The following is a 23,451-nucleotide window of genomic DNA, read 5'->3' on the forward strand; positions in this document are numbered from 1 at the left end:
TGCCCTTGATAAAAAACATTGAAAAAAGTTTTGACACCCCTGCTCTACCCCCTGTCATAGTCTCTGCCTGTCTCAATCTGCAGCCTATGGGGCAGGGTCAGTGGCCCGGCAGCCAGGCATGCCCCAGACAACATCACACTAGCAGTGTGAAGGGCGGGGACCCAGGGCCACACCAAGGCAACAGGTGCGCATGCGCTTGCGCTTGCGTGGATGCTCCTGGAGTCCACCTGACCAGTGCGGTCAGAACCTGACCCTTTGGGGGAGGGCTTAACACTGAAAAGATGGCACCTTCCTGTAATCCCCACATGTGCTAGCTCCGCACAGTGGGAAAAATGGCCACAGAACCTCCAGCTCCTGCACCAAAGGCATTCAGTTTAGTCCTTCCCGGCAGGCTCCTGGGATCTCTGAGCTGCTGCTCCCCACCCCAGAGACCGGGTGAGTGCTCGCCAATGAGTGAGTCTGTGTGTCGGCTCCACAAAAGGGCAACTGGGTCTCTAGTAGCTTCTCTCCACCCCACCGGGATGGGCAGAGAGAGTCCTCACTGATTTCCACTATAAGCCATCGTGGGATTCCCCTTCCCGGCACAGGACACCTGGGTGGAGAGCCTGGCGCGGGGCGGGGATGAGGTGGGGTGGGGTAGGGCCCTCCCTCTACAGGGGAGGCCTCTGCCACTGAGGTATCCCTCCCGGGGTTCGCCCCTTCTCTCTGGACCTGGAGTCAGCCTGCCTTATGTCTCCACACCTCCTATCAGTCTCAACGTGGCCTCTTCTTTAAATACTTATTTTCAGTGGTTCTGGTTCAGCTAGTATTCGGATGAATCCCAAGGTTGATTGTTGTATAATTTATTTGTAATTTTGGTGTGATCCTGAGAGGCAGTTGGTACAGCGTCTGCCTATTCCGCCATCTTTGCTACCCCTCTCAATACAAAAAATTTTGAATCAATGAACTCAGCTTTCACCTTGAGAAACTAGGAAAAAGAAGAGAAAATTAAACCCAAAGTAAACAGAAGAAAGTAAATAATAAAAATTAAAGTGGCAGTCAGTGAAATAGAAAACAAAAATAATAGAAAAAAATTAATAAAACCAGAAATTAGTTCTTTTAGAAAATCAATAAATTGATAAACCTCTAGTCAGAATGATAGGGGAAAAAAAGAGAAGATACAATTACCAATATTGGGAATGAGAAAGTGCATCACTACAGATATGAATGATATTAAACAAATAATAAAGAAATATTAAGAATAATTTTATGCCAATAAATTGACAACTTAGATGAAATGAACAAATTCCTTGAAAGACACAAAATACGAAAGTTTATACAAGGAGAAATAGATAACCTGAACAGCCCTATATCTATGAAATACATTGAAAATTTGGTTTAAAATATTCTCAAAGAAAATTCCAGGTCCAGATGATAGATTCCACCAAAAACATTTAAGGACAAAATAGTGACAATTCTACACAAAGTCTTCCAAAAAATTGAAGACTATTTCCTCACTCATTCTATGATATTAGCATTACCTTGATATTGAAATCAAAGACATTACAAGGAAAGTTCAAACCAATATTCCTCACTAAATAAAAGTAAAATTTCTTAATAAATATTTAGCATATTTAATCCAAAATATGTTAAGAGGATACTATATCATGACCAAGTGGGATTTAACATTTGAATATCGAGCAATGTAATTTAGCATGTTAACAAACTAAAAAAGTAAAACCATATAATTATCTCAGTAGATGCAGAAAAAAGTATTGACAAAATCCAATATTTTTTTCTGATAAAATTCTTAGCAAACTAGGAAAAAAAGGAAACTTTCTCAACCTGATAAGGGACATCTACTAAAAACCACAGCAAACATACTTAGTGATAAAAGACTGATTGCTTTTTCCCTAAGATCAGAAACAAGATAGGTATGTCTTGTTACACTTCTATTTACAGTGGTACCTCGGTTTTCAAACATCTCTGTTGATGAACATTTCGGTTCATGAATGCCGTAAATTTTATGGATCTATGGTATCATTAGATGGTAAAATTCATGCTAAATTTGCAGTTTTAGGGGTTGATTTTAAAAGTCTGGAATGGATTAATCCATTTTGCATTACTTTCAATGGGGAAGCAGTGCCTCGGTTTTCGAACGTTTCAGAACTCGAATGGTCTTCTGGAATGGATTACCGAAAACCAAGGTTCCACTGTAGTGTTGTGTTGGAGGTTCTAGCCAATGCAATCAGGCAAGAAAAAGAAAAATTTTCTTTATGTGCCATAAATTTTCCTTTAAGCATTTCTTTAACACCATCTCATAAGTTTTCTTTTGTGCTTTTATTTTCATTTAAAGTGATGTCTAATTTCCCTTGTGATTTTTTTCCTTGATCCATTAGTTATTTGAGATTGTGCTGTTTAATTTCCATATATTTGTGAATTTCTCAAATTTCCTTTTATTGATTGCTGATTTGATTCCATTGAGTCAGAGAATATATTTTATATGACTTCAGTTCTTTTAAGTTTATTGAGGCTTGTTTTATCACCTTCATGAATTTGGGGTACATATATCTTTATACTTGCTATGTCTTTCTGGTGGATTGATCCTTTTATTATTATAAAATATCCTATTTCTCTAGTAATAATTTTTATCTTAAAGTCTATTTTTTTCTAATGTTAGTATAGCTATTCCATCTCTCTTTTGGCTACTGCTTGCATGGGTATAGTATGTTTTGCCACTCAGATTTTTTCTTTTTTTATCATTTATTATATGAATAACTCAGTCGTGTTTTTTTTTTTTTTTTATGGCTTCTACATTTTGAACAGTAGTTTTCTCTTTTCCATTTCAAGGTGATAATTGTTAATTTGGTGCAAAAGTAATTGTGGTTTTTGCAATTATTTTTAACCTTTTAAACGACAATTACTTTTGCACCAACCTAATAACTCTCCCACGTTTTCTCCTATTATTTTTATATCTTCAATTTTTAAGTTTATATCTTTGGCCCATTTGACTTTGTTTGGTACTTGGTGTAAGATGTGGGTCCAACTTAATTTTTTTTCCTTAGGTACCCAATTGCCTCAATACAGTTTATTGAATGGTTCATTTTCATTGCTGCTTTGGGCTCTGATATTTTTGTCTTTTACTAAATTGTCAAGTATATTTACATCTACTTCTTACTGTCTTCTTTGTTCCATTATTCTGATTGTTTATTAATACACCAAGACCACAGTATTTTATTGACTGAGGTTTTATAATGTCTTAATATATCATCATTCTAGCCTCCCCACATTTCTCTTATTTTTCAGAATGTTTCCAGCTATTCTTGTGTGTTTATTTTTTCATATCAACATTTCATCAGTGTGCCTACTTAAAACAATCTAATAATTCTAATATTAATCTTAGTAATATCTAAACCTGTTGGTATTTCCTAGGATCACATTTTATTTATAAATAAACATATTGATTACCATCTTTTTGACATTGAATATTCCTGCTCAGAAACATGGTATGTCTTGACATTTGTTCAGATCTATTTTCATGATCTTCAGAAGTATTTTTTTATTTTTTTAAATCTTTAACATGAAAAGTTAAAATACATATGAAAATAGAATAATATAATTAACCACCACCATTGACCAGCTTCAATAATTATGAACACATGGTCAATATGATTTATTGACCAATATGATTTATTGTCAATATCTTATTGCCTCTCTTCTTCCCTTCCTCAATATTTTAAAACAAATCCCAGACATTATATTAAGAAGTATGGTAAAGTTTTCTTCATATAGTTCTGTATATTCCTTATTAAGCTTATCCCTTGGCATTTTATCTAACTATGAGTTGTTGTTTATATATAGGAAGATTTATTTCTGTACATTAATTTTGTATCCTTTCATTATTTCAAAAATATTGGTCTGGTTTAATTTGAATTCACTGATTTAAAAAAATAATAAGGTGAATCACCACTCTTCATAATTAGTCAACCAGATTTCACCAATATGTTTACTTGACCTGATAGAAATATGCTAAAATTCTAGGTATAAACTATTGTAGTAAGCTACTAGTCTTGTTCCAAACAATATGGCTATGGCCTGAAACATAATGAGCAACCTCTGTAATGGCACTGCAAACTTACCTGGGATTCCTATCCTGTAAGTTTCTGTGGTAAAGAGGGTCAAATATATAGTGATGGAAGGAGAACTGACTCTGGGTGGTAAAAACATAATACTATATGTAGATGTATTATAGAATTGTACACTTGAAACCTATGTAGTTTTGTTTACCATTATCACCCCAATAAATTTTAATTAAAAGAATTTAAAAATTGTAAAATTAAAAAAAAAAAAAAGAAAACAAAGACCTGAAAAACTTGGCGGTCTTCACTTTCCTGTGACTTTATAATATTCTATGTGCAGTTGCTGGCCTCTATTATTCCTGTAGACCTTGAAATCACTCCCTGGTGGTAAATCAGGCTTTTAGGAAGGCATATTAACTCTCCTGAACCAATAGGGGACCATTTCAATCTTTTGAGTTCTTATGAGAAACACTCATTAGATGTATTAGGAATCACGTTGTGGTATGAAGACTAATTTTTTAGATAATTTCTGGTGTAGCATCATCAGTATCCTGCCCTTTAAAACACTTTGTTTTTCAAACTCAGAAAGTTTTAACAGTCGCTTTTGACACTTTTCTGTGTAAATTGATTAAGCTGTTCTGCTGGAGTAGAGTCAGGGATTTGGGGTCAACACTCATTTCAGAAAATTGTAGTTGGTTTGAGTGTTTATAGCTCCCTTAGGCTATCTCTGAAATGGCATGTGGTTTCTCTGGGCTCAGTTATTTTCTGAATCCAGATAGGAAATTTCTTTTGGATGTACCTGGTATTACACAGGTAAATTAATTCTAGTTTATTCCAAAAATTAAAGCAACTTTTCTTCAGAGAAAAGTGCTTTCTCCTTGGTTGCAATGACTTAGTTTGCATGACACCTTTTAAATGACAAACACGTGGATAGAAATAAATATATCTCATTGAAATGGGGAGACAGTTTTAATATGACACATGATATCCTTGATACCGTATCATATGACTTTGACCAAGTTTTAAATGACTCTCACTATTTAAGGTAGTAGTACCTACTTCATTGAGTTTTTATAGAAATTAAGTGAATTGATATATTTAAAGTGCTTATACAAGCACCCAGCGTATAGTAACTTCTAATGAGTGTTTGTTAAATACATAAAAGAAAATAAAACCTGAATACAGAGAAATTGACTTTCCTAAAATAGGTCAAGAAAAAACTAAAATTGTACAATCTGTTTTCTCTCACCTCACTCTTGTTGAATTAACTTCTTTCCTGCATATATAAATAGTTGCTAATTTGAACAACCTCTTTCGTTTTAAAGATTCGCCGATTCTCAGTCCAGCTAATTCTGCGATCAATTTAAGTGGAGCTCAGGACCTGACCCGGAATAAGAATGTTGTGAAGCCACTGGCTTTATCTTTGCAGGTTGTAGGGAAGACTTTTGCTGCAGGTGATGTTTTCCTCACTTATATTTCTTTGGTAAATATATAGTCTATAAATGACTTGTGTGACACTTAATTGACAGTTTGATAGAAGGAAACAGAAGCTGCTTCTTTGTCAATTGGTGGCAGAGGTGGGGCTGTCCATAATAATGTATTTTTATAGAAAGCTTTATGTTCTCTATGTTCTAACCAGAAGAGTCAAGGAATGACATTTGACACACAGAGACAGAGCAGGTTGATTCTATTCGATAAACATTTCTAGGGAGCTGTTATGATGAGGAACTGGAGATACAAAGATAAGTGAGACTCAGTTCTGGACCTCTAATGTACTTATGACTCAGTAGGGGAGATAGCCCCATGGGGAGATATTTTTGGTGTACTGCAATAAATATAACAACATACTAGGGGAACATGGGCAAGGAGTAAAGTTTTAGGTCAACATTTTGGGGACTCATCAAGAAAAAGTTCTTGGAGGAGTTTGGTCTTGAACTATGAAGGAGATAGTCACTGTACAAAGGAGTGAGGGAAAAATATTTCAGATTCCGAGAAATGCGGGGGCAAAGCTTGAAAGGAAAGAAGCAGCATGAAATATGCAGGAACTTACAGCAGTTTGGACATGTTAGAGCCATAAAAATGTAAAACTCAGGGAGTGGCAGGAGGTAAGCAAGTGGTGGACAAGGGAAAGGTCACAGGAGGCCAAGCTAAGAAGCATAGATTTTACTCTGTAACTTATGGAACAGAGAAGTGACATGGTCTTATTTGAACTTAAGTTAGATCATTTTGGCAGCAAAGAAAATAAGAGGTAGGAAAACTAGTTGGAAGTCATTTCAGTAGTCTAGGTGAGAGGATCAGGTCCTTGGCCAGGGCAATAATAGGTTGGAGAGGAGAAGAAGGATTGGAGAACTAACTACTCAGGAAGTGAAGTCAGTAGGAATTGACTGATTGAAGTGAGCATGAAGCAGAAGCGGCCTCAGTTAACGTCCACCTTTTTTGGGCTAATGGCAGTGCCATTTACTTGAGACAGGGTATACAGAAGGAGGAGCAGGTTCCCCAGGAGGAGATTGTGAGTTCCATTTTGGACATATTGAGTTTGATATACCCAAGAGACATCCAGTGGAGAGCTGTTCAAAAGTCATTTAACTTATCATAGGGGAAAATCAGAACTGATAATACCAGGGGTGCCAAGAAAATGTATACAAGTGGACACTTTGGTCAGCGTTGCTCAAGCAGTAGTTCGCTGTAATCAGAAGTGTCTGGATGCTGATGGTAACCACTTTGAGCACCTCTTGTAATTGCAGAAGTTAAATGTGATTTGTATTCATCTTTTGTTATCGGTATACGAGTATATTGAGTATTACTATTTTAATACAGTTTTCCTTTCTTGAAATGTGTATACATTTGTTTGGCACCCTCCGTATGTGATTAAAATAAGGCAAATAGGGTAAATAGAAACAGCCAAGGAGAAATGTAGGGTAAGGTAAGCTGTGGACTAAGGATAGAATCCTAGAAAATTCCAGTGGTTAAGGGAAAGACATGGTCAGGAAGGCAGAAGAAAAATGAAGAGAAAGAGAGCCTGTCATTCTTGGAAACTTTCCAACAGTTAGGTATCATAATTTATCAAGATCACATTTGTTCTTATGCTAGTCCAACAATTTTTGCAGGATCTACCTTCTGATAAGGTTATAGACTTGAACAAATTAAATTCAAATTTTTACAGCATTAAAAAATTCATTAATTTGGATCTTGGCAGAAATCTCATGGTTGCTAAAACCATCAGATGAAAGGCTGATGAACAACTTTATAATTCAAGAATTAGGCTAACAACTCTTGAATCCACTGATCAATCTTAACATTTATAAGAGAGAAAACTAACCAGTATGTGCCTCCTGGTGGAAGCATACAATAGTACTTATAAGATACCCTTGCCCCCCCCCAAAAAAAATCAAACCTGAATCTGAGCAAGCCTGTATATCTAACAATTAATAACAAATAGAGGAGATGTTAAATGATACTATGGGTATCCAATCAGCAAAATCCAAAAAATGAGAAATTCTGCTGAGTTTTCAGTGAATTAATTGTAAGAAAGAAAAAGGGAAATCCTAGATATTAAAAGTTTAAGGAACAGAGTAACTAAATTCAGTGTGGAGCTCTTTTGAATCCCAATTCAAACAAGCCAACTGTACAAAACCCTTTCTGAGGTAATTAGGGGAAATTTGAATCCTGATGGAATATTTGATATTAAGAAATTATTAATTATTGTTCATTCTAAGTGTAATAACGATATTATAGTTATGTTTTTAAAGCACCCTTTTAGAAACATATATAGAAGTATTTATGGATGAAGTAATATGATAAATAAGTTTGCTTCAAACTAATCCAGAGCACATATATTTTATGTGGGGGTGAGGAGAAGAGATAGAAAGTACAGCTAAAGCAAGATTGGCCATGTGTTGCTAAATGTTGAAGCTGGGTGGTGGGTATATAGTGTATTATACTATTCTCTCTACTTTTGTATGTTTGAAAATTTCCAAAATACAAAGTTTAAAAAAATGTTTTCTCTTCTTCACACCCATCATCTCCAAAGACTGCACTGAAAATGATCCTAAAAGAGCTCTTGGGGTCCTAGAAAATTGTTTTTAGGTGACATTTCATTTTAATGAAGGTACTACTCTGATGGTGGTTATTGTTGGCTGTCAATATAACTGGGCTGTCCTGTCAGGGAGATTTCTTTGAATCCTGGAGTGTGAGGTTTAGCGTATGGTTGCAGCATCACGGAAAGCAGTGTCCTGCCCTGCCTCTGTTCTGAGTGCTTCCTCTCATCTACTACAGATGCTGCTAATGGAAACAGTAGCCATGGAGGGAAGAACAGTGCAACGAGTTCCACTCCAGTCCGCCCAGGGAATTACTCTTTGTCACCAAGACCTAGCTATGCATCAGGAGACCAAGGTACAATACTCATCTTAGAGATTTGAAATAATGCAGATGCTACAGAGTTTTAGAACGATGAATTATCTGATAGCACACTCCCAATTTTTCCTTAGCTTCTCATACAGTGTTTTGAAAGTTTATGATTGATATGAGCAGTAATGATTAAATATCCTGGTGATTCTACAGGATGAGCCTATGTAGGAAATAATATTGAAACAAATGTATAAGGAAGTGTCTTTAGAAACCACAGTTTTGCTGACCAAAGTACAGGATTCAAACTCTCTGTTGCAAATCTGAGCCTTCCTTTCACCATATACAAAATGGGATAACAACATACTTGTCCTACAACCTTACAGGGTTGTTGGTAGAATCAAGTGAAATAATCTGGGTAAAATTGTAAGTTGTAAAACAGTGTACAGATGTTAAGTGGTATTGTTACTGTGCCTTTTTCTAATTTTATCTTTACCTTTAGAAGATTGACTTAGGCTTTCTGAGTATAATCAAATTAAAGGTTCTATGTTACTTTGGATTCTTTCCTTTCTTCCACTGCTAAGGACAAAGCTAATTTTCTTTTTGCCTTCAGCTACCATGTTCATTTCTGGGCCACCAAAGAAACGACACCGGGGATGGTACCCTGGGTCACCTGTCCCCCAACCTGGTTTAGTTGTACCTGTTCCTACAGTTCGTCCTCTTTCAAGAACTGGTAAGATTCCAACAGAAGATGTTAGCTGTGTCCTCCAGTGATCTGGTTCCTTGTGTGACCCATGCTTACTATTTCTGGCCTCGATGGTTCAGTCTGTGACTAAGACCCTGAAAAACAGCTGTGGCCATTTTGGTGCCTACAGTTTAATGTTGAAAAGCTCATCTACCTTGCTACTAAACAGACAAGCATAAATATACCAATTCTAAGACATAAATGGAGTTCTTCAAAAATTTAAGTTTGTTTAAATGAGTAATTTTAAACACTACAGAGAGATGCTATATACACAAAGATTTATGCCAGTATGTTACTGCGGTTGCCTCTAGGTAGTACTGATTGGTGATGAGTTGATCCTTCTTCACGCTTTTCTATACTTTTCAAATTTTCTATATGAACAGATATGCCTTGATATACTGGCAGGGAAAGATAAAATACAAAACAGAATCCAAAAGACTACATGTGGAAAAACAACTAGAAGGAAAAAGTACCAAAATGCTAAATAGTAGTTATCTCCAGGTGATGTGATAATGGTTGATTTGTTTTCCTTTTGTTTTTCTCACTTCTAATTTTATATGATAAACATGAATCACTTTAATGAAAAACAACAACAAACTATTAGACTTCTAAAATTTCTGTATTAAAAGTATTAACACTGCATTGATTTCAGTTGTATTGCCTTTAGCTTTTATGTCTAATCCTTCTTGTCAAACAACTTTTCTTCCAGAGTCTCTTTTATCTGCTCCAGTTCCACAGACCCCATTAACTGGAATTTTACAACCTCGACCCATTCCTGCAGGGGAAACTGTAATTGTTCCTGAAAACCTGCTGAGTAACTCAGGAATTAGACCAGTAATTCTGATAGGTAAGGCAAAAGAATCCCAAGTTGTATCAGCTGGAATCTAGGAGTGTTTCTCCATCGCATTGTTTGTGTATTTATTCATGTGTTCTGGAATATATTCATTTATTCATCTGTTGATTCTTTCAGCTTTTATTGGTAAGCTCCTTCATGCTATATTAAACATGTGACTAGAAGTTGGGAATAAGGCAAGGTCTTTTGGCACACAGGGAGCACTTTTTAGGGAGGGAGTCTGTCATGTAAATAACAATTATAACACTCTGTGATACTTGAGCTGGTAGAGATTCACAACCAAGAACTACATGAGCTCAGGGGAGAGGGAGCTTAACTCTGCCTGAGGGTCCTGAGAAGGCCCTTCCCAGAGGTGATGTTTCAGCTGGGTCCTGAAGAGTGGGCAAGGATGGACAAGATAGGGGAGAGGGAACATTTCAGTCAAAGGGAGCCAAACCACAGAGTAAAGGAACAAGCTGAGCCAGCTAACAGGCCCCACTCAGGATAACCAAAAGGCCCCAAAGTTGCAGATCTGAACTGTGGGGAAGCATCTGTGAATCAGTATCTTTAAGGGGTCTGAGTCTTTCCAAGCTGTCTATAAGTGGAGGTGTAGAAATTTAAGGGTCCCTAGATTCCAGGACTTAGTGCCTTTCATACCCACTCAAGAGTCCCCTCATTTGAGATCTAGCCTAGACCAGAAGGAGACTGCCTGCTGTACCTTTGGGACTTGACAGATAGGGTGTTTAACCTCCACTAGGTCTTTAGGGTATTATCTCCTTCTTGCAGTTGGCTTGAGTCTACTGGCATGGATGGTTTTGTTTCAAGCCCAGTCCTTTATCAGGCTTCCCTATCCACTGATCCTGGACCTGTAGGCACTGGGGGAGTCCCTGTTGTTTAAATTCCGTATGTCAGGAAGTTTTTATTGAGCATTTGAGTTGCATGCATAGTGCAACTAAGCCTTGGAAAGATACATGGAACATGGGGACCCTTTGGTGTCTGTCTTTTAGAAAGACTCACAGAAGGACTGTCCTCTCCACCAGACTACCAAAACAGGGTATATTTTCAACATATTTTTGTCCTGTCAACTTCTAAGATAATTTGAGGCTGTTTACTGACATTAGGAAGAGAACATAACAAAAAAATAGCTAAGATAACAAAAGGAGTAGAAGCTCCAAGTATTTGCGACTGGTGGAATTACTGCTTTTGATCAATGAGTATAGCTTTAAAAATATTTAAAGAAAACCTCAGGAGGTGAGATATGTTATTATAGTTTGTTTCTTTTCTGACTTCTTATCTGAAAAGAAACTTGATCAAGAATTTTATTAGAAAATATTTTATCATTGCAGTTTTACAAAGGATACAGAGATGTTTTGCAAACTTATTCTTTATGGCAGATATACTTATATAGTATTAACATGTCCTTTCTGTGGAAAACAGACATAATATAATTTTATAGTATTTTGCTTCTTGTTCATCTGATTTAATATAAGGATAAAATTTGGAGCATCTGAATTCCCTGAGATTGGTATATTTCAGTGATTTGTTTGGTAGCCATCTCAGAGGGCAGGAAACTTTGTTAAGCATCTTTGATCCTAATTGAGCAAGCGTATCTGGTTGGACACCAAAATGAAATATTGAAGTTTACTGACCTACTTCTATTGGGGCAGGCTATGGCACTTTACCCTATTTCTATGGAAATGTTGGTGACATTGTTGTGAGTCCTCTGCTGGTGAATTGCTACAAGATTCCACAATTGGAAAACAAAGATTTGGAACAATTAGGGTTGACTGGCAGCCAACTCCTGAGTGTGGAAAACATGATTCTTCTGACGATACAGTATCTTGTGCGGCTGGGTAAGCTATTTTCAATAATCATTTGATGGTGACAATTTTTAATCTTTTTTGTAACATACTTTTTTTCTTTCTCTACTTTCTCATATTCATCCACCTGTCTCTTTCCACTTCTATCATTCTTTTCCTTCAACCCCATTGTCTATGACTCTCCCTTTCCTCTTCTTTATTTCTTTCCTAGCCCTTTTCTTCCCTTTCCACCACTTGTCCATTTCCTCCCCCACACAACCCATTTTCTCTCAGAGCCCTTGCTCCTGGCTTTGTTTCTTTGGGCCCTATAAGAGATAAATTGCTCCACCTAGTGGCCAGTCTCATAATGGTCCTAGGGTCTCCAAAGTATTTGATGGACAGAACCTCAAAGAGCTGTGCCATGGTCACCTCTCCTAGGGAAGGCTGGCCAAGCCATCTCTCTGAAAGTGCAGCTGCCATTTGGAATGTAAATGTAGCCATTACCTTAGAGAATTATTTTCCAGTTAGCCTTTTTATCTTGTTTATCCACTGTCCCTACACCCATTTTTTTCTTCTCCAGCTACACCACTTTGATGTTGTCCCATATTGCTTTCCTTCATTGAGGTACTAACTGGACTCCTTGGAAGGCTCTCTGGGCTAGGGTAAGGGGGATACATAGGTCATGAACCCTGCACTTCCTCTATTTGATATATCTTCTGAGCCCCACAGTGGGTGTATGCAGGTGCCTTGACAATACTGTAGTGATTCAGCAGCATTTACATCGCAATGTCCTTTATTTTGCAAACTGCAGTAGGCTATCTAATATGCAACCTAATTATACACTCACTCTAGGACTTCCAGCCACGATTTACTTAGGAAGATGTAAAAGATGTCAAATTACACATAAAAATTTTATCTGCACTCTTGTGAATTTTTTAAATATTTGAAAATATTTTGGTTTTGAATAATAAAACACCGGGCTCTACAATGTTAAATTAAAAAAAAATCTTCACCAGGCTCGATTCAGTGTTTGGAGTATCAGCTAGCGGCCATGGCTGTAACTCTTGGTGCCTGGAGAGCCTGAAGCCCTGCTTTGACATGGGCTTTTGAAACTTGCAAGGCTTCGGATATCTCATAAGCCACTTTCATGATCAGCCTAGGACTTGCTAATCATGCTTATTAGTGGGTAATAAAATTATAAAAACCACCTGTGTCTGCACTCATTTGATGTCATAATTTCTATGTACTGATTTTCAACTGTGTTCCAAGATCTAAAACCAGCTTTAGATGTATCCAGAATCACTAAAACAAAAACATATATAGCAAACCAAACCAATCAGTAAAACATTTTTTTAATCTTAATAACAATTTAAAAAATCAAAGTCCAAGTTAATTAAGATGAACTAAATGGTCAAGACAAATATCTTCCCTTAAATTACTAAAAGTTCTTATTTTTTAAAAAAGAAAAATCTCCTTTCAGTTAAATAAAACTCTTTTCTGCCCTGCAGGATCCGTTCTTTCCTACTTGGAACAAATTAATTATGTCTCTTAATGTGCAATGTGAATAGCTATTTCTTTTTTTTAATCTAAATTTTGTACTTTGGGACATTTCTTCTCCTCAACAACTAATTCTTCTGAAATCTTTGAAATTTTTTTTCTTTTTTTTGCCTTCAGAGGCTTTGAAGAAGGGAGCAAGAATATTTTCACATATGCTATAGGTTATAAACATTTTAAAAAGTAAATCCAAACTTCTAAAAGGACAGGTCTAATGCTTTAATGGCGAGGTAACAGAAGAAGAAAAGCAAGATTCTTTAGAAGGAACAGGCCTTTCCACTACAGTCATTAAAAAAAAAAAAACTCTGTTATTTCACAATCTGAAAATCTTTTGAAGTAGATAATGAAATCAGCAAATCCAGAGATTCTTGGACGGCTCTGAGTCTGTTGGAACCTTGTCTTATCCTATGAGGAGTTCTATCTGAAAAGCCATCAGAACTGATGCCTGGGCTACACTGAGTTACTTGAAGGAACAAAATTACTATTATCAAGTTTGTGAAAAGTAGAGAAAAGGCTCCTGCAATTTAGCTGTAAAGGCTGAGGATGAAGAAATGATGGGAGGTGATTGGAAGCAAGACATTTTACTCTAAGAACTCTCTTACCTCATTTAAAGTTTGATACATTTTTTTCCATTTCTCAATTCCTAACAATAATTCAGTCAGAACTCTATAAAAAGTGAGTTTTAAGGCAACAGATAATGCTATGAACACGTTTGATAGTTTTATTTTCCCCAAATGCCTTTATATTTGGATTTAATTATGCTGCCTTAATATAAAACATATTATTTAATCGTGGTTTGGAGTGGGTCTTATGGACGCGTCACCTATTAAGCAGGCCTGAGCCCTCAGGTTGTCCGTGAGAGGCAGTAGGGAAATCGGAGACAACCAGAGCCACATGCTTTTCAACTGTCATTTGTTCTGATGGAAGAAAGCTTTAAATAGACGATCACTGTTCCTTCATCTAATACAATCAGTATGAATCTGTCTACTTTGGGCTCACTACCAAGTGTATACCTAGTGACCACTAACCATAATGCTAATTTGATAAAGCTGAATGAAGATCAGATGCCCGGGTGACTCCCAGGTGATAGGGCATCCACCTCCTCCTAGCAAGTGTGTGGGGAGGACATAAGAAACATAAACACAGTGTCAGCATTGCAATTTTCTGGCCCTCTTTCCCTGTATAGAAGAGAAAAATCTGTCTGTTAGGATTTCACTCTCCTACCTCCCTCTGGTCTCCAACTAATCCCAGAGAAACTGTTTTCTCCAATTAAAATGGTTTATATTTTGTAAATATATGATATTTTATTTTTTTCTTATCCTAAAAAAAATTACTAAACCTTCATTTTCTTACTTTCCCAGAGAGGATGGGTAGAGGCCAGGGAGGCCACTTAAACCCCTATTAGTGGAAGGACAGATTTCTGACTCACTCAAAGTGCCTTCTTCCCATACAGAACTCCAGCCCCTTATCCTTGTATTCTTTCGCAAGGGGCTTTTAAGCCCCAAGTTCTGAGGCTATTGCTTGATCTCAGACCCTGAGGAGTCTGTATCTGTTTGTGGGAGCCTGAGTTTCAAATGTCGGGTCTGCACAGCAAAAGAAAAGGCTATGAACAGAGGAAGTGAATATAATGCCACTGGTTTCTATTTAAACTAAATGTAGGAATTCATTTGTGTTGCTTGGATGCCAAACATTGATTTGCTTATTTTATCCTCAAGACTGGTTGAGTTTCTAATGAGAATAAGGAAAACAAAATTTCCCTAATTCCAGGGCCACAGGGCACCCGTAGAAGCTTAGCCACGACCACTGCTGAGGGAGAGGGCTACGTGCCATATTTAACAACCCAGAATGCTGGGGAGTCACTAGACAATGAGAGCATGCTCTATCTGGGGAAAGTGTCTGGCTGCCTAAATATAAATTGGGAGTGAAAAATAATTAAACTTGATTTTCCTGTGGATAGTCTTCTCAAAATGAGGTATAGTGGTAATACATGAAAATATTTTACATAGTACCTATGAATAAAATGAGAAATGAGTGAAACCTAAAGTTGACTATACACCAGTAAGTTAGTTTCTTACTTCATATGTAGTCATTAACCATTTCTATAATGCCAGGTTTAATAGTTTAGGCAATATGCCCCTTTCAATGACCATCTCCCAAGGCATACAGTAGAATTAATATTATCTCTGAGTACATCCTCTTTTAAAGATATCAAGATTAAATAAAGGAGAACAGAAGCCTGCATTAAAAAAAATATTGAAACAGAGAGAGAAGAAAGAAGGTAATTTCTCAGTGGATAATGGTTAGCAGGCACTGTATACCTGTGGTCACTACAGGAAAAAGCTTATTTGCCAGTTGGATTATGATGGGCTTGGAAGGACTGCATACTGATGTGTGTCTCTATTTTCTAGCTGTGATTTTTTAAAAAAATTCTAGCTGCAATTCTCTTCCATTTAGGTCCTGATCAGATACCTCTCAGGGAAGAATTTGAGCAAATTATGCTGAAAGCTATGCAGGAATTTACTCTGAGGGAGAGAGCCCTGCAGATGGGTGCTCAGTGGGTACCTGTGTCACCAGGACAACTCCCCTGGCTTGCTCGATTAATTGCCAGCGTATCTCAAGACTTGGTTCATGTGATTGTGACCCAAAACTCTTTGGCGGAGGGCATTTCAGAGACATTGAGGACTCTCAGTGAAATGAGACACTATCAAAGGCTACCAGACTATGTTGTGGCAATTTGTGCATCGAAAATCAGAGGAAATGAATTTTGTGTGGTAGTATTAGGTGAGTAACGTTTCTTGTTTTTTGTTTGTTTTTTGTTTTTGTTTTTTTTAATCCATTCATTCAGTCATCTGTCCATTTGAAAACTATTTATTGGGTGTTTCAGGCATCCATGCAGTTAATCTCTGGTTAAGTGCTCCCGCCTGGGTTCTTCTCCTAATTTTAACTTTTCCTTTCCTTCTCAGATCAGATTTTTGTAGCCCTTAGTTTGGCTGCTGTCCCTGTCAGCTGGTTGTGGGAGCATTATTTCAAAGCATGCCCTGGTAACAGATACCCTTGTCTCATGTAACTTCTGTCCTTAAAAGATTTTGGAAATGTTACCACTCTAGCATGTGATAAAGCCATCACCACAGGTGGCCTAAGCCAGTTAATCAAATTTGCCAGGAACTTAGCTCATGTATTCACCTCCTCACTGAAGAGGATATTTATGTCATCATATTGACTCTAAAAAAAAGGTTCAGAAAGTTGGTACATTACACAATGTGTTTGTGTTTCTTTTTATTTTTTCATTTTTCAAAATTTTTTATATGGGAATATTAGGGAACAGTGTGTTTCTCCAGGGCGTATCAGCTCCAAGTTGTTGTCCTTCAATCTACTTGGAGAGGGTGCAGCTCAACTCCAAGTTGTTTTCCTTTAATCTAGTTGTAGAGGGCGCAGCTCAGTGCCAAGTCCAGTCGCTCTTTTCGATCTTAGTTGCAGGGGGCACAGCCCACCATCCTGTGTGGGAATTGAACAGGCAACCTTGTTGAGAGCTCGCTCTCTAACTGGCAGCTCAGCAGCAGCTCACTGTCGTCAGTCTAGTTGTGGAGGGCGCAGCTCACTGGCCCATGTGGGAATTGAACCGGCAACCCTGTTGTTCAGGGCTCGCGCTCTAACCAACTGAGCCACCCGGCCACCCTGTATTTGTGTTTTTCGTGCTGATTTTCTATCAGGCACTATCCTGAGGAGCCATTTGGACTAAATTTTGCTTTTCTTCTCTAATGAATGGCTCTCACTTCTTCCTACCAAAGAGACCAAACCCCCCTCACTTTGGCAAAACTTGCCTGCCCATCTCTCTATGGTATATGTCTCTTTCAGAAAGTTTCATCAGAAAGTTTTTCATTTTCATGTATAAAATCAACTTAACAATATAAGTTCATATTTTTAAGACAGATGTTCATTATAACTATCCAAACACAATTTTAAAAGTTTTTTCACATTCCCCCCTAGCCTTTAAACACAGGTATGGTCCAGTCTCACAGTTACAAACATAAGATGTGTCATTTTCCCCCTTGATCACCTAACATCATATTATAAACATCTTCTGTTTAGAATTGTCATTTCAAATGCTGGGTAATTTTCCATGTTTCGATGTGCCATTATTTTCTTCGCCGAGTCCCTGTAGTTACACACTTTAGCTGTGTCCAGCGTTTGCTATTATAAATCATGTCATGGTGGACATTTTCCTCACTGGCCCATCATACTCTGTCCCTCTGTTCTGCAGGTCAGCATCAGTCCAGAGCACTGGCAGAGAGCATGCTCACCACAAGTGAGTTTTTGAAAGAGATAAGTTATGAGCTCATCACAGGAAAGGTCAGTTTCCTGGCATCGCATTTCAAAACCACATCATTAGGTGAGTGGTTGTAGGGCTCAGCCACACTGCCAGCCCTGGAGGTGTGATTTTCTGACTTACATCTTAGCTTGTCAAGGAGAAAAGTGTGGAGCTTAAGCTTCCCCACTGACCTCCCTTCGTTTGGAATGGTTTATCCTAAGTATGTTGTGAGTGACACAGCAAGGGCGTCCAGAGGAAGAAGGCACAGGGCTACTAGAATGGGAGGCCTCCGCTCAGCCACTACTTTGCTGTCTGACCTTGGGCGAGAATCTCTCTCTGCAGGTCTCAGTTTTTTAACTGAGATATAATGATCCCATCCTGTCTGCTTTTAGTATCATGGAGCTCAAGAGAGAGACAGTATGTGAAAGTGTGTAAACCGTAAGCTTGGTATAAATGACGGTCGCTCTGGCTGTAGGGATGGCCAAGTGTAAACTCAGACATGAAAAGCGGGCTCACTGACAAATCTTGATGAGAGCCCAGCTTTGGCCCAACTTGGAGACTGATACAAACATATCATTCCTCCTAATCTCCTTTGGTCCACTTTATTTTGTAACAGGTGATGATCTGGACAAGCTGCTAGAAAAAATGCAACAAAGAAGAGGAGATAGTGTGGTTACCCCTTTCAATGGAGACCTTAATGAATATGTGTCACCTCAGGAGGCTGCTGCGATGATTCCCACACAAAACCTGGGTAATGTCACCTCATACCAAAAGCAGGCAGTCAGCCCTCGAGACAGACATTGTAGAGGCCAAATCTTCCTGAGGATTTTGAGGTCTCGGCTTCAAGTCACAGACTGTGACAGGCTTCTCCTTATTCTCTACACAATAAATCTGGCTCAAATTCAAAGGACTTTCCCATGTGACTTGGAACAAACACCCACCTTGTTCTTAGTAAATATCTCCGAGAATTAAAATTAAAGTCAAAGACTTTGTTTTCAGCAGTCTCTTTTTTTTCCTTCAAAAGACTCCTGGCTTCTGGGTGTACTTTCCTTAGCTCCACCAGCTGTGCCCAGAGAGCTGTTGGTGCTCGCTGAGGGCTTCAAAGAACTGTTTGAAAGAGTCTAGACTGCGTTCTGGGCAGGGCTTCTGGCTCTCCTCTCCCTTCATGTTCTCCCTGATGTGTAAAACACACCCAGTCAGGAATAGTGAAGCTTTCCTGGCAGGTAGAACAGCGACAGCAAAACATCATCTGCACTACAACAAGCTCCCTGGACAAAAAGGGGGATGGTGGGACATGGGTGAGGAGTTCAATCGTTAGGTTGGATTTCTTCCCCAATTTCCTGTTTGATAGGTACAACATAGGAAAGGATGGGGAAAAGAACAGGAGAAAGGATATGTTCGAAACAGATCCATATAAGCTGCTGCTGACAGCCTTTTGGCCTCCACTTGGTAGGAAAGCATCATTTATACATTAGGATCGCCTCTGCAATAAAAATAGCCTGGCTTGGCATCAGTTCAGCCGTAAAAAACAAATGTAAATACAGACAATAAATTTTTTTGACTTCTGGATATTATTTGGTAGTAAAGTGATCATCCAGATGATCTAAAAGGTATTAATACTGCTTTGAATTCTAACAAAGTTAGAATTTATAAATGCTCAGGGGACTTACAGATTCCCATGTCCATATTCTTGAGTCCCTGTTGAAGAAACTGCTTAAAGATATTTTCAGTTTTCCTCAAACTTGAAAATTTTCTAAATTCCACAAAGTTACGCCATTTATCCATGTTAATCCCCACCCATCTAACCTATGAAATGAAAGTAATAGCCTAATGATCAGAAAGACACTTATTTTGGTTGGTAATCTTTGCGGGTCAGAAACTTTGGGGCTACTAATAAAAGTTGCAGCTTTGGCCTTTTCTAGTGGGTTCTTTCAGCTGATGGGGAGACCCACCTGTCTAGATCGCCACTCACTCTCAGGTTCCATGTGGCTGGGGCGTTGTGACTGTTGTCTTTGCATTGGCTGCCTTGCAGTTTGATTTTAGAGAACATTCATTAGCACATGTTAATTGGGCTTTTGTGTGTACCAGTCAGACGTCCACATGTGTTCCTGATAAAAAGCAGCTCTTTAAAAAAGTGTTGGATGTTGCCTGCTCAGGCATTTAGCTGACGAAGCCTGTCTCCTTCATTGTGTGAGTGCATGCATGCACGTATAAGAGAGATTGATAGCTTGGTCATAACTCATAATTAAAAGCTGCTGGCATGCTTAGAGTATCTGGGCAATGCTTTTCTCGTACGTCACCTACTCAGTGGCCAGCTGGCCATGTCATGAGTCAGGTCTCTTCAGATAGCACAGGCGTCAGCACTGGAATTGACCACAATCATCTAGCCCTGCCAGGTCACAAGCACTGGCAAAGTCAAGTGTGAAAAAGGTGAAGGTAGTGTCTCCGTGACCTACGTTATACAGTCAGAGGGAGGAGTACTTTAAATCATGTTGCAATGGACTTGCTGGAGAGGAAATGTTTACTGTGGTGCCATCCAGAAATGCTCAAAGGAACTCAGCATTTTCATGGTGAGGGCATCGCCTCCTTCCCTGAACTGGGCTTGGGCCAGGGCACCTGACCTGTGCTGATAGTCCTAAAGAAAACAGAAACTCTTCCCTCCCCTTTCCAGAGATGAGGCCTGGCTCCACCTGCAGGAGTGTGGTCTGTGCCCCCATGTCTGGATGGGGGAGGGGTGCTGGGTTAGTGATTTGTGAGAGAATCGATTTTAAAATAAAAATTACCACATTCACTCTTGAGCACATCCTTTCAGAGCCAAGCTTTCAGGGAAAATAGGCAAATCTATTAAAACTCAATAGAGAGTGAAAATAGAAAGAGGATTCTTGGTGACAGAGCATTACTTTACCGTGCTGTGTGTGTGTGAGTGTGTGTGTGTGTGTGTGTGTGTGTGTGTGTGTTATATGCCCCCATCTGGATTCATAGTAGCCATCACAGAAGTGAATTGATCTTGTTCTTATGACTTTTTTAATTTTAGATTCAGATAATGAAACCTTCCAAATTTATCAGCCACAGCTTACAGTTGCCAGAAAACTCTTATCCCAGGTGTGTGCTATAGCAGACAGTGGCAGCCAGAGCCTGGACCTCGGCCACTTCAGCAAAGTGGACTTCATTATCATTGTCCCAAGATCGGAGGTTCTGGTCCAGCAGACTCTTCAACGGATTCGACAATCAGGTAAGATCGAACTTTCAAACAGGACCCTACCTAGATCCAGCCTTAGGTTCCCTCTGCCTCTTCCTTCTGCTTAATCTAAGTGTTTATATGACACTTCCATCCTTTTTACAGTAATAAAAATCATAAGAGCACTTTAAATGTTATTTCAAATTTATCTGTAAGTTTTCCCTCAAAGTACTCTGGCCTTCACCCTTCTCGGTCAAGAGTAAATTTATGTACGTGTTTGCCTGATACTGTTAAGTCTATGGTGTTACCAGTGGACTAGAAACTGGGCACTCATATATGAAGAAAAATGTTCTCAAGGCAAGGATAGGGGTGATGGTATCTGTGCCACCTGAACTCCTTCTATGGCTCAGATGGGTCCCATTCCCTTAGGTCGGTTCTTACACCATCCCCATGTCAACAATGAGAAGTCAGAACTTCTCCTAATGATTTTAAGAGAATAAGTATTGAGGAAAAATATTTTCCCAGAAAATATAAAAAGGTAGGGAGCAAAAATTCTAGAAGTCTCTGGTAAGTAATATCCCTTTAAAATATAAAATTCATGAGGTGGCCGGTTAGCTCAGTTGGTTAGAGCGTGGTGCTGATAACACAAAGATTGCCGGTTGGATCCCAACATGGGCCACTGTGAGCACTGTGAGCTGTGCCCTCCTTTAAAAAATAAAAATAAAACGTAATGTCTAAAAAAAAAAAAAACTAAAAATAAATATATATATATATATATATATAATATAATTTGCTTAGAATTATAAGAAGCAGTAAAAAATTTAGAAAAATACTTGCCTTTGTAAACTAGGTTTGAAAAGGAAATTATAAATGTCAAGTGGCTTCTGAATACCTTAGCTGGGGGAAACATACACACACACATACAGATTTTTAGTTGGGGGATGAATCTTTTGCCACCGTAAAAATTTTTATTTTCAATATATTTAAAAACAGACAGAGAAATTCAAAGGAACTTCAAGTGTACTTTATATGTTTCATGCCTATCACAGTGCTGCTTAAATTGTAGTGTTCATACGGATCACCTGGGGGTCTTATTAAAATGCAGATTCCCCATCATTGGTTCTGGGTGGACTCCAGCTTCTGCATTTTTAACAAGCTCCCAGGAGACACCAGTGCTGCTGGCCAGAGGACCACACTTGGGGTAGCTCTGTATGAAATCTTTTGTTGTCATTTCCATGGGCCAAATGAGCTGACTGTCAATAGATTTTTGTCTCTTTAACATTTCTTAGTTGCTATGATTGACACATGTAAGGTCCATGCTTTCTGGAGGCCCAAGAGCCTGGTTAATGGTGCAATCTTCTTTTTAGCCGCTAAAATTCTGAATGACAAGTTACAAAATGACCCATTGACCTGTGACCAAAACCTATTGGATTGGCTTATAGGTGATTAGCCAGAAAAGATCAAAGCCTTGTGTTACAGCTCTCCCAGAAACCAGAGTGAGTTCTAGCTTCCCACAGCTACTAGCCATTTCTGCATTTTCATTCTGCCCCTCTCCGTTGAGGGAAATGGATGGGCTTTCGTCACACCAACCATTAACCAGATGCCTCGTTGCTTATGGATTTTCCACCTCCATAACTGGAGGGAGAACCTTCTCTTATAGGTGTTTTACTTGCACCAGTTGGTATTGTGGCCTTCCTGAGGTTGTGACCTGAAAAAATCGTGCTTGAGCAAATGCATCATAGCACCTGTTTCAAGTGGTGAAATCACCCATGGTCAGCAGTTGTGCTCTCTGCAGAGCCTTTTCCTGAAATAACCTCTTGATGACCTGTACTTTCACCTCTCTTAATAAATGCAAGACCCTAAATGAAACCTTGCATTTTTGATGAAAAAATTATATAGGTCCTTCTTTTTCCCTTCTCCTAATGACTCAGATTTTTCGAAAGTGAGTATTTTAAGATTATCACTCCTCAGAAAAGTACCAGAATTTGACTAGTTACATAAGCTTGGAATCCAGAAAAATCAGCTTTATGGACAAATTTGGAAAATTCAAGGCAAAGCATATTTTAAAAATTATTTACATCTGGCTTTGCCATACATGCTGAATTTTTTGCTGCAAAAACAATTGCTTCTATATATTTAAAAATAATTGTATTCACTTTTATTACAGAAAAAAACATAGTTATGTTATTCTTTATTTTGAAAAATAAAAGAAACAAAGTAGAAACATTTAAACATTTATAATCTCACATTTCAAGGATAACCACTGTTTAAAACCTAGGCCTTAAGAAATGACTTAATACCTAATGGTCCACGCTTTCTTCTCAGCCTGTGTCTCTTTTTTCACTTGACATTATAGTTTGCACATCTTCCTATATTAAAAGCTTTTGTAAGCATCATTCTTGATGCATGTATAATATTCCATAGCATAACACCAAGATTTATTTGCTTTGATATTTAAATACCTTCATATTATTGGAACACGTAATAATTGAAAAGTAGAACAGAAAGGACTATAAGTGTGTTAAGGTGTAAAGAGAAGTTATCCAGAGAAGAGTAAATAGTTAGCAGGAGATTATCCACTAAAACAACTCTTTAAAAAGCGCAGCTATGAAAACAGAAAAGGTTCTCAAGA

General features: G+C 38.2%; 1 protein-coding gene across 1 annotated transcript in view; it reads left to right on the top strand.

Annotated features, from left to right (window-relative positions):
- The window catches only part of GREB1L (GREB1 like retinoic acid receptor coactivator), a 255,520-nt gene that overhangs the window by 175,664 nt on the left and 56,405 nt on the right, over positions 1-23,451 (top strand). Inside the window, 9 exon segments of the mRNA XM_033087644.1 lie at positions 5,384-5,512; positions 8,334-8,450; positions 9,016-9,135; positions 9,857-9,994; positions 11,647-11,832; positions 15,787-16,113; positions 17,594-17,722; positions 18,258-18,392; positions 20,676-20,873. Of these exon segments, the coding sequence (XP_032943535.1) occupies positions 5,384-5,512; positions 8,334-8,450; positions 9,016-9,135; positions 9,857-9,994; positions 11,647-11,832; positions 15,787-16,113; positions 17,594-17,722; positions 18,258-18,392; positions 20,676-20,873 (1,479 nt within the window).

Source organism: Rhinolophus ferrumequinum, chromosome 19 (genome assembly GCF_004115265.2).
Source record: "Rhinolophus ferrumequinum isolate MPI-CBG mRhiFer1 chromosome 19, mRhiFer1_v1.p, whole genome shotgun sequence".
Lineage (NCBI taxonomy): Eukaryota > Metazoa > Chordata > Mammalia > Chiroptera > Rhinolophidae > Rhinolophus > Rhinolophus ferrumequinum.